Source organism: Diachasmimorpha longicaudata, chromosome 14 (genome assembly GCF_034640455.1).
Source record: "Diachasmimorpha longicaudata isolate KC_UGA_2023 chromosome 14, iyDiaLong2, whole genome shotgun sequence".
Classification (NCBI taxonomy): Eukaryota; Metazoa; Arthropoda; class Insecta; order Hymenoptera; family Braconidae; genus Diachasmimorpha; species Diachasmimorpha longicaudata.
In genome coordinates, this window is record NC_087238.1 from 1,991,803 (window position 1) to 2,012,370 (window position 20,568).

At 38.9% G+C, this 20,568-nt stretch overlaps 1 protein-coding gene across 1 annotated transcript; it reads right to left on the minus strand.

Moving 5' to 3' along the window:
* Positions 1–536: 536 nt before the first annotated feature.
* On the minus strand, positions 537–18,383 carry LOC135169156 (uncharacterized). Its single transcript, XM_064133891.1, has 2 exons — positions 18,128–18,383; positions 537–797 (listed from the first exon to the last, which is right to left on the minus strand). The coding sequence occupies exons 1-2, from the start codon at positions 18,381–18,383 to the stop codon at positions 547–549; spliced, it is 507 nt and encodes a 168-aa protein (XP_063989961.1). The 3' UTR covers positions 537–546.
* Positions 18,384–20,568: the final 2,185 nt, after the last annotated feature.

Genomic DNA, 20,568 nt, shown 5'->3' on the forward strand with positions numbered 1-20,568 from the left:
ACGAAGTGACGGAGATTACATCATATTGCGTGGTGGAATTTTGTGGTGATGAAAATGCGAAGGTGCAAAAAATCGTGGAGATTGTCCACAGACAGTGGATTTACGGGGACAAAAATGACACGAAGAAGGAAGTTTGTTATTTTCCTCCAGCACACGATTATGGAAAAGTGGAGAAATGGTTGAAGAATCAAACAACGCGGAAATCGTCCTGGGAGCCATCCCATGTGGAAATTTTGTGTTCTGCAGGTGATCATTACTGTGCGAATGATTGTAATTTACAATTCTGAAATATTTTGGAATGAAGGTGCGGTAAAATGAACATGTCTGACACACTTTTATTGAACTGGAAAAAAAACAATCATTCCTTCAAACTTTTTTGCAACGAGGCTTCCAGGAAATTTCTCATAATTTCGGAGATTTTGGGATTTCATTACTGATGCTAATTTTAAAGAGAGTTCTCCATTTGAATTAATTTATTATATTTCATTTTGTAATCTATTGAAATTCTTTTTCTACAGTTGATTTAGAATGTGCTCGTAGAAGGCTTCAGCGATTATACAAAAAACGATCAGATACTGAATCCCACACCTCGGACTCTGCTGGCATCCACGAGCCCCATCCCTCCAAGAAGGGTGCTGCATTAATGCTGAATATATCAATCCCTTTACAGTCAGTACCTGAGGTTAATGAGGAGAGTAATGACTCTATGGTTGAAACTGGCATCAAAAATATTAGGCCAATATCTGCGTCGAATACTTGTGATGCAGCACACTCATCACTCTCTACAAGTGTACAAACTGCAAACACAGAGAAATCATTTCAGAGTCTTCCTAAGGTATGAATGTGTCGTACAAGGTTCAATAGATTCCAATTTCATGACAAATTTTGTACAAGATTAATTCTTTAAAAAAATTCTAGTGTTAGCCCGGGAAAAATGATGTAAAATGACAATCTAGGAAAAATTTCAGTGGTCGAGATGAGATTTTTATTGGAGGCAACACCAAGTTTTTCCCGCATTTCTCCGATAATTTTTGGATAGATATATTTTGAAAAAAAATATCTATTTAAAAATTATTTATTTTTTATGGAGAAAATCCATTACTTAAATTGCAAAAACAGTCGATTTTCAACTGGTTCATTTTGCCTCAGTCTCCTCTAGAAGTAATGGTTTTCTCTCATATTCTCATATTTTTCTATATTAAATAACTAAAACAATTGAAATTCTAATGTTTTGAATGAATGTGTGGCATTTCAATTGAACGACCAACCTTCGCCCGCCGAAGGTTGATCGAGATACGCGGTAGCGTATCGGCCAAGTACACGTTTCATACACGAAAGATCGCCGAAAGCTACCAAGTATCTATACACCACACAACTTCCCCTTCCACTACCTCCAGTCCCATTTTCTTAGTTAATAAACTTACGCGACAATTTAGATGAAAACTGGCCTTAGTTACATAATATAAATCGCGTATCAGCTTTCCGCTGGTCCGAGTATCGGTTTTATTTATTGAATATTAACGAAGATATGCGCATAGCAACGAGGTATCATGCACATTTCTCGAGTTTTTATTATGTCCATCAACTACCGGGTTACACTTGAGCCGCTCAGTTGGCAGCGCGCAGTGTATTGTACTGTAGTGTAATACATAATCGTGATTGGCCATTCGCTAGTAAGACGGTGGCGATCTAGAGACCCTAGACAACAGTGTACAGTGCAGTGAAGTGTTGGTGAACGCATCCTCCCTCGTTTTTTCAGTTTATCAACATGGCCGACAACGATCTCAACATTCCAGCTCTGGCAGAAGACCCTTGAAAATTGTAACGAAATTTTTCCTCGGGGTTGAGATAAATCCGTTAACTGCCCTTTCCCCTGGATTGGCGAGCAACATTAGTTGGGCACCAGCTGTCCTTTTTACCGGGGAACGGCAAACCGGGGTCTTAATAAGAAATTCTCAAAAAAACCAAAAAAAACGCGTAGTTTTGCTTACGAATCCATGGGAAGACCTTGGATACCCGCGCTGCTCAGGGGGTAGGTTGTGGAGAGAGGGCGTAGTCCGGATGGAGGTGGTTCGTCGGGCTTTTATCCATAAAAGAAAATAACGCAACCCTAAAAACTTGGATGAAATATATTTAATTATTGGCTTTTGGTATTATTTCAATTAAGTCTAATACACTATCTTAATAAATAATCATGAACAGAAACAAAAAAATATTATCATTTTAAAGAATTTTAAATAACCATAAGTGATAACATTATAAACCCTTTTAAATACGTACGAGTCCGCCGAGAGAGATAACGCGAAAGACGAGGCTCGAAATTCCCAATTTCTGGTCGAATTAACCCTTTAAATTATATTCTCTCTGAGTCACTTAGAGCAAATCCCTACTTTTCTTACCGATTTATCCCGCGGTTCTCGAGCTACGCTCGCGCACTGTCTATTTACCGAATTGAATCATTATCAAATTCCTACAAGCGAAACGGATCTCGTGAGAATCTCCTCCCACAACGGGAAGGCATCGTAATTCCCTAATTCCTCTAAATTATCGCAGAGGATCAAAATTCTCGTGGTGGTTCCTTATGGGTATCACTCACGCATCGCGATCGCCTCCCTGGCTGATCGCCCCGCACTCGAGCAGCACCGATCACTCTCACTACGATACGTACCCTTCGGTGGTCTAAACCCGACTCTTTATTTTTCCTCTCAAAATTCCTACCGCGATCTTCTGATTTAAAAAAACTCAAATTATTCAAAAAATCTGTGCCGTCCGGCACCATTATTTTTCGGCGATCCCCTCTCCGTCGCCCCTCGCCCGGGAGACGGCATGATCTCTCTCCGCTTCCCCTTGCCCAGGAAGGCGGCATGTCTTCGGTATGCACTAAATTACCCTCACAAAAATAAAATATTACTCGACAGCATCGAAATGAGGAACCAGTAAACTAAAATAATAGTTATTCCTTTTTGTTATTAAATGACGTAATCTCACCTGTGGCTAGTTACCTACGTGTTCTGATGTCGACCGGCGATGACCGTCGAAAATCCACCGGATCGCTTCCCTCACCCTATTCCTCGAACCCAACTCGCTGCTTTTGGTCTCCCGGGTGCCTCCTTAAGGGGTTACATGGGTTTCAGGGTTTCAAAAAATCGATTTTTTTTGTCTTATTAAATTCTATAACATCTCTAGAATATTGTCCTAAATTTTCAAGTTGATCCGAGTAATAGTTTCGGAGATACAGCCCTGAAAAGACGGACGCTCGAGGTCAGGTAATTCAAAGTGTCTAGAGCCGTTTAAAGTGTCTAGAGCCCAGATAAGCCAGGGTTCGTCATCGACAGGAGCAAAAGGATGCCCTGGACATTGCAGCTGCAGCAGGTTCTCTACTTTATGGCCCAGGAATCGACGATTCAATGTAAGTTGAAAAAACAAAATTTTTTTCCCCACTTTTATTGTCTCCAAAACTTTAAACGCGTTTTTCTCAAAACTATGTTTTCAAAGTCGGTTGTCAAGATTTCTCGCGAACTACTCAACCGATCTTAATGAAATTTTACACAAGTCTTCGAGATATCATTTACAAGGTCTTGAACGAAGGATTTTTTTTTTTTTAATTACAACTATTTAAAAATAAAAAATTTTCGAGAAATTTTCATCAAAATTTGCATTTTTTTATAAAAATGTCTGCCAAAAATCGAATTTTCATTTTTTTTTTTTCCTTCGTCCAATACCTAGTTTATTGTCTTTACTAAAACACGAATTTTTTCCTTTCATTTCAGATAATCCTGAAAGAAGTTCTGCTGACAACGCGGAGGCACCTTTTTTCCGAGGGACTGCCGGAAATGGCGTCGTAATGGCCGCCATCTTGATATTTTTTTTTGAAAATTTCACAAAATGTTTATTAAATATGTATCTTTTAAATAATAAAAAGTTTCATCTAAATATTTCATTTTTTATATGCAAAAAAAATTATTGAAAAAAGGCCGTTTTTTGCCTGAGGAAACCCATGTAACCCCTTAAATTGATATCGCATCGTTGAGAAGTTCCACCAATTTATATTCAGTAGTAATACCCCAAGACCTTCAAAATTATCGGATATTTCTCGAGAGTTTCGTTGCGTAGCAACGAGAGGGATAAGGTTCGCAGGTTAAAAAACCCGAGCGCGAGGGTTTTTCTGGGAATCTTATCCCGATCGGTGCTACGCAGGGAAACTGGAGGGAAATATCCGATTAATTTTGAAGGTCGAGGGGTATTTGGCTGGATTATTTTTTTCATTCCAATTTCAAACAATTAAATGTGTGGCATTTCACGTCATATAGTATGGTTTTTCACTCGTAGTTGTCGCTTCTCCAGCGTATATTTTCTGTCTGCACAAAATGCAGAGAATTGTTTCCAAATTGTGGCTTTTGTCTTCACTGTATTATTAGGAACATTATTTTTAATTTTTTGATCAATAATCTCCAAGGATTCTCCTCCAAATCTGCTCATGTCGAGGTAAAGTCTTTGAACTTGATTTTTTGTAATGACAGTTTTGGGGTTTGAAACGCGTACAAATTGTTTATCGCATATTTTCATTGCTTAGCAACAAACAGGGAAATATCCGAAAAATATCCGAAGTAAAACTCTCTTACTTGTACCACGTGACGGGAAATGCCACCATTTGATTGGTTGAAATTGGGATGAAAAAAATAATCACTTAAATACTTTTGTTATGCTTACTAAGATTTCCGGCGTCCGTCACACTGGTTTTCCCACAATGGAATAATCACAATAAGCGGATCGCGGTCGTACTCGGCATTAAGGGCGCTGTCGTCTCCCTGTCAAGCAGAGGCACGCGCGCCAACCGCATTCAAAATTCAAATTGGAGGTTCCCCGCCCTCCTATCATCTCTGGATCGGGAGATGATTTTCCAATTGTTGTTTTCTTTTTATCGCTAAACGTATTGTCCGCGGAACGCGATTAGATCCTTCTAGGCTGCTTTCTCGACGATCGAAGGTAAAGTGGGAACCCTAATTTCTACCCTAAATTCCCATCTCCTATCGTTTATTTAAAATTCAGCCTTTTGACTATCCTGGGGGTTGCTAGGGCTGTTCTAGGCCCCTAGGTCTGTCACCCTAAAACAAAAACGTATCCCCCACTCCGTCTTGATCCCTATATCGAGCGGTAGTTTTACGTACTCCTATGCATCTCCCAAAACATCTAAACGGGGGGAGTGATCCTCAGGGAATTCCACGTAGCTCGGTAAATTTGGCTCATAACCGGGAATTCCCCTTGGTCCCCGCATCACTAACGTTCCCGATCCTACTAACTCCTATTACCCCCTTCTATCTAATTCTCGGATTTCTTCTACCCGCATGACCTGGGGAGTTCTTCCTCCCGCTTGCCCTAGTTTCCCTATTTCTTTTATCCTAGCTCATACTTAAGCCTCTCCCGCTCTCTTTCTCTCTCTCAGCGTACTAATTTTTATGTAGCGGGCGGGTGTTCATTTTTTTCCTGACCCTCCCCTTCCTCTTACCCACCGCCGCCAGTCATCTCTTTCTGCCGCCGCAGGGGAGTAGTACCGTATGGTGGGGACACCACCACACTCGAACGTTTTCCTTACCGTCGTGCGAGCGATTATCTCACGCCCCTGATTCGTCGAACTTCAACCCTGAATAAGTTGAAGAGGATGCGTCTGATCAAAAAGTCGCTCAGGACTTTTCGATCCAGAATTTCACCCCCAACTTAAGTTTAAAGTCTGGACGTTCAATTCTGGGACACCCTGTATATTGTAAGGAATTCCGAGTGAATCCCGTCGCTCACCGCGGAATTTGATGAAATACTCCTGTTATCGTGAGTAGGCAGAGAGAGAATAACCTAGTCAAAGTTTAGGGAAAATTAGAAAACGGATATAATTGTTTGTCTTTTGCTTAAATAGTTAGTTATCTATGTTTCGCGTTTTTTTTTTGAGAGTTAGGAATTCAATGGAATTAGAAGTTTATGTTAATTCAGTTTCTTTCGTCTTCGCGGATATGTGTAGGTGCAGTTGAAATACTCCCGCTCAAATAGAGGATTTACGGGGTAGGATGGGTTTGTTTTAGGTTTTGGGTGGACGGTCATGCGAACAATTACGACCGTTGCTCTCGCCTGAACTACCAAAGGTCGATTTACGTTTAAGTTATAGTTAATATTAAGGCGATAGAAATATTAATAGAATCGCGAAAATATTATTTTGTTTTCGAATATTTATTTACGTTTCTCCTGACCCCGGAGAACCCGAGAATATGATCGCGAAGATAAAAGTCGAGTCATGCGGAAATTCAAATGGTCGCGCCGAAATCTGTTATTACCGGCCGTAGGCCAAATCTGCCTTATCATAGCGCATGGGGCGCTACGCTCCCGTCTGTCGCCATGCGCCAAACCGTCCCTTAGCAACAGGCTCCTGCGCAGGCATCGACAGGACAAACACGTGTTGCTTCAGTGTGAATTGGATCAATTGTTAAATTAATAAATATTCGTATTTAATCGAGATGTCGGAATCGAGAAGTCATCGAAGAAACAACAGATCATCAGGACATTCCGTTGAGGACCCATCGAGGCCGAATCCACACCTTCTCGGAATACAGTTACTACTGTCTCAGGGTGCGTGTACCCCGTAATCGTGAGTTGTCCCATTGTTAATAATGGTTATTAAAATTTAGAATGATTCATCCTGGATTCTCATCTCAGGGTAATATTTATCGTTTCGTTTAATTTATTGAGATCTTGCTCTGTGCGGTAGAGCCTAAATAACGCCAAAATCATGCATGTATGTTTTGCGTTTTTACGCCTCCCTTTGTTTGGGAATTATTAACCTTTCCCATGTCCTGCCAGGGTTACGTAATACTCGTGACCTCGGAGATATTTGGTGACTTTGGGTTAAGAATTCACAGATTAAAAATATGTTTTGCGCTAGTCGCCTACCTATTTGGTTTTGCGTTTATCGCCTTCTCGAATTTTCAAGTTTTTATGCCTTTGGCCTTTTGGTTTATTTTATAATCCAAAAAATGAGTTTTGATACGGATTATCCGTGTATTCCAAATAAATTGGAATCATCTGCAAATCTTTGCCTTTTTACCGGTATTTCTTCGGAATATTATGTTGCGTTTATCGCCTATGGATTTATTCCCCTTTTGTGCCTTAGGCCATTCCGAGTACACTTTGCTATCCAAAAATGTCAACGATTCGTCGTTTCGCGTACGAATTTAAGTTTTGTCTACATTACGCGCCTCCGCGAGAATCTCCTGCGTATTTTCTCTTGCCAAGGTCGCGCCTCCGTATATTGTATGTCCCGCGTCCGTCGTTCTAGCTGCTATGTATTCGATTACGCTCTCGGAGCCCATACGTTTCATGAACTATGTTGCGCTAGGATTTTCTGTTATTCATTAGCTGACCCGGCAAACGTTGTTTTGCTATATAAATAATTTCCTAGTAATTTCTAGTGTAGACAAAAAATAGCTTACTTATTCGCGCAAAATACACTCAAAATTGATAATTTAATTATTCCTGATAAAATAGGAATGATTAAAAGTTAATATGAGAGTTACACTGAGATAACGAAATAATAATTGTCAACGTTACTACTACACTTGATGCATAAACAATAATGATGGCCGACAACTGTGTAGGGAGTGAGAAAGAAAGGAGACCGGCTTCGTTCTCATCCTTACTCCGTGCTGTTTACTGGGTCAGAAGTGACACCTGTAGACATCTGGCGGGGATAACTAATTTAATGACGATTGATCAGTTTTCGACCGGAGAGGAAAAATGATTAAATTACTAAAATGGCTATTAAAAAATAAGGGTTGATCGTAGAAGAGTGAAAATTGAGGATTGTATGTATTTTTGTATGTTGTATCATAAAAAAATAGGAATTAAAAATTTTGTCCAAAAAATAAAAAAAAAATTTAGGATTGGACTACCCCTAACATTTAGGGGGATGAAAAATAGATGTTGGCCGATTCTCATAGACACCGGATAAGCACAAAAAATTTCATCAAAATCGGTCAAGCCGTTTCCGAGGAGTATGGCAACAAAAACTGTGACAGGAGAATTTTATATATTAGATTAAATTGCGTTTATGACGCCTCGGAATCTGTTCGTCAGATTCCTTTAATGTACCGATCAGGAATGTGTTGAAATCATAGATCGTTAGGTTATTTTTGGGTAAATTAATAGTATTTAGCCCGACAGTAGGATCATATTTTCGTTTATTCTATGTGTCTTTTTTGATGAATTTAATGGAATAAATTAGACGGAGAAAATCAGTTTGGGACTCTCTCTGCGTACGATACGCCGCATTCTTTAAAATAAAAGGAATGAGGAAAAATTTTGTAAGATTTATGTCTCTCTCTTTCTCTCAGGAAACTTATTGGGATCGTATGTGCGTTTTCCTATTAAAATTTGGAGTATTCTAGAAGATTGTCTGTAGGGTTGATATTATCGGAAGCTAAAGAATATAGTTCTGCAAAGAACTTAAAGATGTGTTGGATTTGAATTTAATGAATTAATAGCCCAGTGACCAGCATACCCCGAACCGCCCCTCAATCGACAACCTACATCCTGAGCAGCGTGAGCAAATACCACCTTTCCCTTGACCCTTTAGTTTAAGTTTATTACGTTTTAGGTGGAATTTTTGGTTCGTTCTCGTGATTTATCCGCTTCGAGTACCTTTTTCGGTTTGTTGTTCCCGTCGGGACAAAAAACAACTGGCGCCCTTCAGAGCTTTTGTTCCGTTTTCGCACTATCAAGGGAAAAAGGCGGGTTAACTGGTGCATTTAGATGGGAAATATCTACCACGTTACAATATGTCTCATAAATAAAAATACAGTTTGCTCGAGACTTCTTACATTAGTATAAAGATTCATTTAGGTGAACAAACTCGAAATATATTTGGTAAAATATTAAACATAGCCGATAGATGCCAACTGTCCATGAACACATCAATACGCCTAACCAGCAGAGGCATGTACCGACACCAACAATTAGCCTATGAGAACTATTGGATTATTACGTTTAATTCTTTATATTAAATGACGGTTACAAAAACGAATCGACGTGGACGGCGACAGAGCGTCGCCGAAGAGTCTGTATAAACATAAACAATATTTTCTGAGTAAGAAAGAACAGAGGGTTCTTTCATTAGGTGACGAATTTGCTTTTGGCCTTAGTGACTAGTTTTTCAGTCTCTTGGAGAGATCCATAGTGTACAGACGTATCTTCCTCGTGCCATTTTAAAGAATAAAAGATTTCAAGTTTAATCCATTGCGTTGAGTACTTATGTATATATCCCACAACCAATAAAAACATTTAAAAAATGAAAAAATACTTCCCGTAAGAATAGCTTGACAAGGAAAGGTGCTTGGGTTTCGAGATTGAAATCCGGTTTGGACAACCCGGCATCCTTCAATCCTACTCCCAGCACCCGCTCACTCATCATCACTCCAGCTCTCGTATGGCCTCCAAAAAAAATAGAATTGGCTAGAAACTTCTTAATATCAATATTAAAATTCATTTAGGTGAAAAAACTTGAAATATATTTGGGAAAATATTAAAAATCTCATAAAAATCAAAAACAATTTTTGAAAAAAATGGCCAAGTTCACGTTTCAATGTATTGTATTTTGTAAGGTTTCGTTAACTTCACTGGTTTCAAAAAATGCTAAAAATAAAAAAAAAGCCAAGCTTGCATAGATACACTGCCTTAATCACGACGCGGGATATACAATATAGGGAGGCGCGACCTTGACGAGAAAATACGCGGTAAATTCTCAGTGGAGGCGCGGAACGTAAGCAAAATCAAATTCGCACGCAAAACAACAAATCGTTCAACACTTTTGGGTAGCGATGTGTAGTCGAAATGGCCAAAGGCACAAAAATGGAATAAATCCACAGGCGATAAACGCAGACACAATATCGAGATACGCGGGAGCGTATCGGCCAAGTATATATTTCGAAACCTCGAATAAATAGGCCGAGTGCTCCCAAGTATCTATACACGACACAACTACCCCTTCCACTACCTCCAAAACTAATTTCCGTAACTGAGTGAAAACGCGGCAATTTGCAGCAAAAATACACTTAGTTACATTACCTAAACCGCCTATGCTATATTCATTTATGTCAAGTTTTTCCGAATTAAACGCCTGATTAAAAAGATCCGCGTATAGCAACGGATTTTTTTACATATTTTCCACGGTCCGATTATCTCAGAATGAAACGGTCAGATTTTTGTTCAACAGTTGACAGCATTTGTTTCCTACGGGCGCTGTGTGGTCGGTTCGCAATCAGCGACGCGCGCGAGAAATGAAAGGTTGGCAAAAGTGTCGTAGACCTAGAGATCGTCGAAAATGAACTCTTCACAATAATTCAAATTTATCAGTCGACGACTTAATTGTTACCCTCAAATTATGCAAATTATCAATAACTTGTATTTTTTTCTTCTGGTAATTCAGTACAAGAAGTAACGATTTTAGTTTCCATATAACGTGAGCATGAAAACAAGAACGAAAGGAAGAGAGAGTGAGAGATGCGACCAATCGAATTCTGTCCAGGTTTATTTTTGTACGATAACAGTTATTAGGATTAAATAAGACTTGCTTATATTTGTATTTAAATGTGCTTGAGCAATTTCTTTAGCTTGATGATATAATCAATTTTTTTCACGTTAAGACGAGCTAGGACACGACTTTATTATTATTCTTCCACAATTTTTCAACTTGATTTTTCTAATTTTAAATTAATTGGCGAACATAACATATAGGCATTTACTAAATTCATCCAGTGATCAGCAGAAGCTATCACACTGGATGAATCCTGAAACGCGACCAGTTGAGACAACTGTTTAATTTTAGATTAGAGAGAATTAGGTGTGGTAACATATAGACATTTACCAAAATCATCCAGTGATCAGCAGAAGCTATCACACTGGATGAATCCTGAAACGCGACCAGTTGAGACAACTATTTAATTTTAGATTAGAAAGAATTAAGTCTGGCAACATATAGACATTTACTAAGATCACCCAGTGATCAGCAGAAGCTATCACACTGGATGAATCCTGAAACGCGACCAGTTGAGACAACCGTTTAATTTTAGATTAGAGAGAATCAGATCTGGTAACATATAGACATTTATCAGAATCATCCAGTGATCAGCAGGAGCTATCATACTGGATGAATCCTGCAACGCGACCAGTTGAGACAACTGTTTAATTTTAGATTAGAAAGAATTAAGTCTGGCAACATATAGACATTTACTAAGATCACCCAGTGATCAGCAGAAGCTATCACACTGGATGAATCCTGAAACGCGACCAGTTGAGACAACTGTTTAATTTTAGATTAGAGAGAATCAGATCTGGTAACATATGGACATTTATCAGAATCATCCAGTGATCAGCAGGAGCTATAACACTGGCTGAATCCTGAAACGCGACCAGTTGAGACAACTGTTTAATTTTAGAATAGAAAGAATTAGGTCTGGTAACATATAGACATTTATCAGAATCATCCAGTGATCAGCAGGAGCTATCACACTGGATGAATCCTGAAACGCGACCAGTTGAGACAACTGTTTAATTTTAGATTAGAAAGAATTAGGTCTGGTAACATATAGACATTTATCATAATCATCCAGTGATCAGCAGAAGCTATCACACTGGATGAATCCTGAAACGCGACCAGTTGAGACAACTGTTTAATTTTAGATTAGAAAGAATTAAGTCTGGTAACATATAGACATTTATCAGAATCATCCAGTGATCAGCAGGAGCTATCACACTGGATGAATTCTGCAACACGACCAGTTGAGACAACTGTTTAATTCTAGATTAGAGAGAATCAGATCTGGTAACATATAGACATTTATCAGAATCATCCAGTGATCAGCAGAAGCTATCACACTGCATGAATCCTGAAACGCGACCAGTTGAGACAACTGTTTAATTTTAGATTAGAAAGAATTAGGTCTGGTAACATATAGACATTTATCAGAATCATCCAGTGATCAGCAGGAGCTATCACACTGGCTGAATCCTGAAACGCGACCAGTTGAGACAACTGTTTAATTTTAGATTAGAAAGAATTAGGTCTGGTAACATATAGACATTTCTCAGAATCATCCAGTGATCAGCAGGAGCTATCACACCGGATGAATCCTGAAACGCGACCAGTTGAGACAACTGTTTAATTTTAGATTAGAGAGAATCAGATCTGGTTTGGTTAATGGAACTATTGGAGTTGTAACAACAGTTACTAAATCCGTTAATAAGGCAGCAGAATATATAAATTCTATAACCGTTCGCCTAGAATCGGGGAAAGAATACGAAATTGAACGTATCGACGTAAAATTCGAAATCATGAGTGGAGCTTACATATCGAGACGACAGTTTCTCATCTTTTTGAGCTATGGATTTACAATTCATAAGAGTCAAGGCTTGAGTTTACACCTTGCTGTTATGGATGTGGGACAAACCATATTTTCTTCTGGCCAAACGTACGTCGCTCTTACACGAGTAACTACATTGGGAGGCGGCCATTTGATCAATTTCGATCCATCTTCGGCAAAAGCTTCCATTACGACCATTGAAGAATACAATAGACTTGGGGCAAAATACAGACCTGATATGAAACAAATACCTCTGCCCGATAAATATTGACCGAAGGTATGGGACACCCAGTGGGCTTTTGAAATTGGTTCAAATGATGAGACGAATGTAGAAAATAAACAAGTCGATATAAGTTCGTCTATCTGTGGGCTATGCAATTCTGCCGGTGGTGCCAGTTATGCTAATGCAGTAATTCAAGGCATATTTCGGTCCCTCGTAATACGCCAAGTACTGTTGCTCACCCCCGAAGATGCGCACTCAGTAATAAATGAATTATTGAAAAAATACATAGAAGGCTCTGAAGTTTTGAATGCAAGTGCACTCATACAATTCGTCGATGATAAATTTTCTCTTGATAACGAGCAGGATCCCGTAATCTTTCTGGAGCGTTTATGTGACCAAGTGCGTGATTTACAACAAAATTTAAAACATGAATTTACTCATCTTGATCGATGTTAAGTATGTAATTATATGAAACCTTCAAAAGAGAATAATATTGTTTTGAGATTATCATTTAATAACATCAAAGAACCAGTGTCCTTAGATGATTTGATCAAAAGATCACTGTCATGTTGGTACGACGTTTCACAACATTGTGATAATTGTGAACATGTCACTGATGCTTCACGAAAAACATGCTTCAGTAGTAGCTGCGGGGTACTTATTGTAAAATTGAACATTTTTTCGTTCAATAAAAAGGATGTTAAACAAAAAATCAGCAGTTGGAAACTTAAAGCAGTTCCAACAACTATAGTTAAAATCTGTGGTGATTCATATTCCGTCCATAGTGCCGTGTTACATGGCAAAATCGGAAAAAACCACCACTATATTAGTCTGCTTAGGGATAAGAAAACCGAATGGATAAAAACAGACGATACAAACATTGCCAAAATGCGATGGTCGAGAAATTCTAAGGATGTCTATCTTTTATTTTTAGAACGGAGCAAATCTAAGTAATAGTAAGACTCTCATTCGATAGTAGCTTGGGTAGTGGAGGTATGAAATCTCTTGCCCATTTTGAAAAAATGCTTGAAATCCGCCAAAAAACAAAAACAAAACATGTTTTTGTAAAAAAATGCGCCAAGCATATATTTCGATGTTGTTCAGTTGAAAAACAAAATTGAAAAAAAACTTAAAACAACAATTACTTAAAAAGTGAAGCCACAATTATGGAAATTTGAAAAAACTACAGAAATAACAAAAGACGCCAAGCTCATTGATTGAATTTACCAGTGGAGAAAGCTGGTGATAATAGGAGTCCTTTAACCCTTTTTGAGTTCTCTATGAATATTTTGACTAAGACGAGTACCATAATATCCTACAAAGGACATCGCAGTCAATTCAAATACTCGACTCAAATCGACAGGGGTAAAAAGTCCTTTGTGAATCAAAAAATTATTCAGCCATATGGTCAGGATCAACGTACTTGGCGCGGTTTTTTCGAAACTCACCACTTTCTCTTTAGAACTAGCGACAACAGAGTACTTTCCTCTATTACACGAACTGTCGTTTAGTCTGGGAATTCTAGGGGAATCAACAAAGCGAAAAATTGAACCGAAAGTTCCATCTGGTTATCGTGAAAAGGTCTATGAGTTTGATAATCTTGACGAGCAGACCATCGGACTAGGGAATTTTTTACAATTCAACTATGTTCGAGACACTAACTAGCGTAGGTCGACGGTTGATGCATAGCGATGAGAATCTTGACGAGCAGACCATCGGACTAGTGAATTTTCTACCATTCAACTATGTTCGAGACACAAACTATCGTAGTTCCTCAGTTGATGCATAGGGATGAAAGATTCTTACGACGAACTTCTCAGTCAGCAGTGCTATACGGGTCAGCACTGCTCAGGTCAAGACTCACGGGCGGTTTTTAACGAAAAAAGGAAAGATCGCATATCCAAATAGGCTAGGTCATCAGGAAAAACCGCGCCAAGTACGTTGATCCTGACCATATAGCTGAATAATTTTTTGATTCACAAAGGACTTTTTACCCCTGTCGATTTGAGTCGAGTATTTGAATTGACTGCGATGTCCTTTGTAGGATATTATGGTACTCGTCTTAGTCAAAATATTCATAGAGAACTCAAAAAGGGTTTAAGGACTCCTATTATCACCAGCTTTCTCCACTGGTAAATTCAATCAATGAGCTTGGCGTCTTTTGTTATTTCTGTAGTTTTTTCAAATGTCCATAATTGTGGCTTCATTTTTTAAGTAATTGTTGTTTTAAGTTTTTTTTCAATTTTGTTTTTCAAATGAACAACATCGAAATATATGCTTGGCGCATTTTTTTACAAAAACATGTTTTGTTTTTGTTTTTTGGCGGATTCCATAGGAATACAGGTAAAAAGGCAAAAATTTGCAGACAATTGCAAATCAATTTGGAATGCACGGATAATCCGTCATGAAACTTATTTTTGAACTATAAAATAAACCAAAAGGCCAATGGCACAAAAAAACTCGTTGCACTCCGGGAGTGCTGGCAGAAGTGAAAACTTGAACTTATAGCGCGTTGGGCACTTTTTGGGTGATTATTTTTCCCACCCAAATTTCAGCCAATAGAATTGCACCATTTGTTGATATTTTGTATAGCCTACCTCGAATATCAGCGATAATTTTTTGAATATTTTGGTAAACAAACGACACTTAACCAAATAAACCTCTTTTCATGTCATGGCACAATTCTCTTGGCCGAAATTTGGATAGGAAAAATAATCCCCTGAATACCACTCGAGCTTCAAAATTATAGAATATTTCCCTCTAGGTTCCCTGCATACAAATGAAGTCGTCAAGTTTTTCAGGCTAAAAAATCACGAGTGCGAAGCACGAGTGATTTTTCCTGAAAAACTTGACTCCTTCATTTGTTTGCAACGAATCTATCGGGAAATATTCGATAATTTTGAACCACTTGTGGTATTATATGTGAGTATTTTTAGGTGCGCTCGCGACATGAGAAATTGTACATAAAAAATCAAGTTTATCAAAGCAATGTGGGCACTTTTTGAATAGACATGAAGTATAATAATATAGAAACTATATTCGAAGGAAGTGGTTTTATTTAAATGAGTAAATATTAGTAAATAGTAAATACAAAATTTATCAATTCTCATCCATAAATTCAACAACTCTTACATCATCATTATCAGCATTTTCATCAAATTCTAAAACTGAAACAATAGGTCTATGGCAACTAAAGTGTGAAATGAACAATTTTCATTTAAATCTATTTATATTTTTTGTGAATACTGCATCACTAGTAGTTTTGTATTTTTTTGTGCTAAGATTGCGATCATTGGACATCGTTAAATCAAATTCTTCATATAAAACCGCATCCATTTTCAAGACAAATCTATAATCAAAAATAAGAATGTAGATTTTTTTAAAGCTTTAATCGTAACATATATATTTTTTCCGACCATTCGAATTTCCGATCGTCGATTCAAGTCCCTAGTGAAATTCTCGACTAAATTGAGGATATTTTCGATTTTTCGGGTTTTCCTACTTTTCCGGTTTTCCCATAATTTTTAGCGATTTTCCGACCATTGAATCACGTCCCTGGTAAAATTCTCTAATAAAACGAGTATATTTTCGATTTTTCAGGTTTTCTTACTTTTCCGGCTTTCCGATAATTTTTAATTCTTAGCGGAAATGAGCATACTGATAATTTTCCTAATTCCCCAAAATTTCGAGATTTTCTGTAATTTTGTAGAAATTTATCAGCCTCAAAGTTTAAGGGGTTACATGGGTTTCAAGGTTTCAAAAAATCGTTTTTTTTTGCCTTATTAAATTCTATAACATCTCTAGAATATTGTCCTAAATTTTCAAATTGATCCGAGTAATAGTTTCGGAGATACAGCCCTGAAAAGACGGACGCTCGAGGTCAGGTAATTCAAAGTGTCTAGAGCCGTTTAAAGTGTCTAGAGCCCAGATAAGCCAGGGTTCGTCATCGACAGGAGCAAAAGGATGCCCTGGACATTGCAGCTGCAGCAGGTTCTCTACTTTATGGCCCAGGAATCGACGATTCAATGTAAGTTGAAAAAAAGATTTTTTTTCCCACTTTTATTGTCTCCAAAACTTTAAACGCGTTTTTCTCAAAACTATATTTTCAAAGTCGGTTGTCAAGATTTCTCGCGAACTACTCAACCGATCTTAATGAAATTTTACACAAGTCTTCGAGATATCATTTATAAGGTCTTGAACGAAGGATTTTTTTTTTTTAATTACAACTATTTAAAAATAAAAACATTTCGAGAAATTTTCATCAAAATTTGCATTTTTTTATAAAAATGTCTGCCAAAAATCGAATTTCCATTTTTTTTTTCCTTCGTCCAATACCTAGTTTGTTGTCTTTACTAAAACACGAATTTTTTCCTTTCATTTCAGATAATTCCGAAAGAAATTCTGCTGACAACGCGGAGGCACCTTTTTCCGAGGGACTGCCGGAAATGGCGTCGTAATGGCCACCATCTTGATATTTTTTTTTGAAAATTTCACAAAATGTTTATTAAATATGTATCTTTTAAATAATAAAAAGTTTCATCTAAATATTTCATTTTTTATATGCAAAAAAAATTATTGAAAAAAGGCCGTTTTTTGCCCGAGGAAACCCATGTAACCCCTTAAACGCAGCGCCTTTTTAAACGCTAGCGCCAAACTTGTATTCTTTTAATGTAACTGTTGTTGTAAAACAGGAAGTTGTTTCCCTAGCGGAAGAAAGAAACAGCTCATATATACCTATGCGTATACTAATAGCAGTGATACCAGACGGGGGAAAAAATCCCACGCGTGGGGGTTTCATGCGCAACTCCCTCGCGCAACTACTGCTGCGGAGTGGGGCAGTGGGAGACGTGTGGGTCCCGCATCTGGCATCACTGTAAAATCTCATCTGTCGCGAGTTCACGAGAAAATGCTCACCCACAAAAGTGCCCAACGCGCCATAAGAAGTTTTCACTTAAAAAAAAAGGCGTAAAAACCGCAAGAAGGCAAAAATGCATAGTTTTGGCGTTATTTAGGGTCTACCGCACAGAGCGGTAGAGCCTAAATAATCTCAATAAATGAAAGCAAACAATAACTATTACCCTGAGATGACAATTCAAGACTAATTATTCTAATCTTTAATGACTATTATTAAACAATGGGAAACTCACGGTTGTGGCCTACACGCACCCTGAGACAGTATTGACTGAATTTCGAGAACAGTCGACCGGTCAGTAACGAAAATTATTAACGAATTAAGATAGCTGTCGATTAATTTGATGAATTACAATAAACTACGTGAATGAGCGCATAATGGTACCGCTTCGTGGGTTCGAGACTCATTTTTGGTACTTAGAAAATAAGGTAGCGTTTCCAGGCGTTTGGAAGGTTCTCGATCCTCCAAATCGTTGGTTCTGTCGTTGGCGTCCTTGGTGTAAGGTAGCGACGCAATTTCGAGCCACGCAGGTTAACTCGAGGATTCAGCACTCATTTCCCGCGGTAACACCACTGTAATATATACACTGGTACTTACCATCTCTGGAGAGTCGCGTTGAGCCGATTTCTCCATTGATTGGGGTGATGCTGGATTCTTCCGGACGATTCTCACCGGGAGTTTCTCCGGAGACGATGTTGAGTGTGTCACGGTGCAACCAGGACTCTAATGGCGGAACCTCGTGTCCCCGCTCGTACCTGTTGCGTCGCGGTGGGGAATTTTGCGGATTCGCCCATGCGGCGCTGGCGCGGTGGTGGCAACGTGTACTGTCTTTCGCGGGACTAGGGCGCGACATATTTAAAACTCTTAAATACTATATGTTCCCTTCTTTATTATCATTGTTCTTACTTTATTAACTCTAATCCATATTTTACGGTAATTCGCTAGTCACCTGGGGTTTTCGAGTGGTTTTTGGCTCTATTCGTGACTCGAATCGGGGAGTTTTCTGCCAAAGGTACTCTTCGGAGAGGACTTAGGACTTTCGCAACGCAAACCGTAACTAAACTAAAACCGTAAATTTTTACCCAAATGGCGATCCGCTTCAACAATTGGGTGATTGTCTCCACGGCCTTCCAACCGAAAGCCCTAACATTCTCGCGCAAGGGAGCGCAAGTATTTCAACTCGACCTCTGTACTCACATGACCGATAAACCCAAAGAAGGGTTGCAGGTAACACCGGGCAGCACATTATCTTGGCCATGAGTATTCCACGGTATTATCCTGGCCCTCAACCGGATTTTTCGTGAAGAGACCTCCAGGTACTAGCTTAATAATACTGACTCAAACTCAAAACTCTATACTTATTATCTCAAACGTTAAACCAATTCGTGATCTTAATTTTTATCCTTTTATATTTCAGCATTTTATTTGCCGTCAAGCGGCCTTTCTTGCTGCCCAAAGTCCCTAAAACATAATACTCATTAGGTAGCAACCGTTAGATCTAATTCCGGTTTTCCGCGAGGTTTATTCCGCCGGATTTAGGTAGCAGATAACTCTAATCCATTTCTATTGCGAAAAGGTAGCTTTCATTTATTCTTATTGCGAAATACTAAAGTAGCTTGGATTAAGATTTTTCTCGGATTTTAAAGGTAGCTCCGCGGTCTCTATTAGTTCCTCTCTCTCTCTCTTAGTCTAATAAATACCCTTTTGTTATTCGGAGTCGGAGGTGACGGGATGGCTTGAAATTCCGTCACAGGTCATTCGCGTAAAGTCTATCATAAATCCCAGGTGTTTACAATAAGTATTTGAAATTAGGCTACATTTTTCCTTGTTAATGATTAGGCCCAAATATTAAAAGAACTGACAGGCGAGTTGTAAATGGGTTTGACACTCCTCTGGAGATTCACCCAGACATAGTAAGTCATCAAGAAAAATCACTGATAAATAGCTTCTCAATCTCAAGTAATTGACCACTGGTTTCATCAGTTTCGTGAAAACCAAAGGACTTGTTGACAAACCAAACGGTAAACAAGTAAATTGGTATAATTGCTTCTGGAAAATGAATCGAAGATATTTCCTACTTTTTTCCTGAATTGGCACCAAAAAATATGCATCCTTGAGGTCAATGGTGCCCGTATGCATGTCATTATCTAGTAGTTTACAGGCTGATTTTAGGTCTTCTAATTTGAAGTGGTCGGTCTGAATAAACTCATTGAACTGTTTCAGGTTCAAGATAAATCTGGGACTGCCATCCTGTTAAGGGCGCAGACAATAACCGGATATGAATTAGTCTATTGAGTTGTATGACTCGATGGCTCCTATCTCCAACAATCGTGATATCTCTGACGGTAATATAGTTTGTTCCTTGATAGACCAAGAACGTTCAGGGATATGGTTCTGTGTAGGTGTCGATGTAAAGCCTATTTCATATCCTTTTACGCACTGTGAAACGAATTCATTGGACGTGATTTCCTCCCAGTAGTTGTAAAAATGAGTCAGTCTTCCGGCTATGTTTATTACCTGAGAGTGAATACTGACTGAAAGTCCTTCAGGACTCGGACGTATGGGACGTCTCCAAAATAAACTAATCCCTTGAGAATATCTACCCACGAGAGATATAATAAATAAGAACAAAATCTTTAGAACGAATAAATGCCTGGTATGAGTAGACGCCACCACGCTCACCCGATATCCCGGAGATTCCAACAAAATTCGACATCACACGCTAGGATTAACGCACGTGCCCACTCACAGGCCCACCAAACGGGAAGGGATCGTACAGCACACGTGCTGTACGCAACAGGTCCTTCACGCCGGTGATGATGGGAGGGAAGGGGGGAGGGAGGATGATGATGGAATGGGGAATTTCCAGGGATGCGCCACAGGAGCCCTGCGTTGCCTCGATGCGCCCTTGGCGCGTAACGCATGCGCCCTTAGCTCTGAACGCATGCGCCCTTAGCTCTGACCGCATGCGCCCTGCACTGGTAGCGCAGGCGCCTTGGCTCCTGGCAATAATTCAGTGGGCCAGTTCCAGGTGGTCT

Excerpts from the sequence above, each read along its gene's own strand:
- LOC135169156 (XM_064133891.1), bottom strand. The coding sequence starts at position 18,383 with ATGTCGCGCCCTAGTCCCGCGAAAGACAGTACACGTTGCCACCACCGC. Across the intron at positions 798-18,127 it reads AACGCGACTCTCCAGAGATG|TTTGTACACTTGTAGAGAGT; the intron begins GTAAGTACCAGT and ends CTGTGTTTGCAG.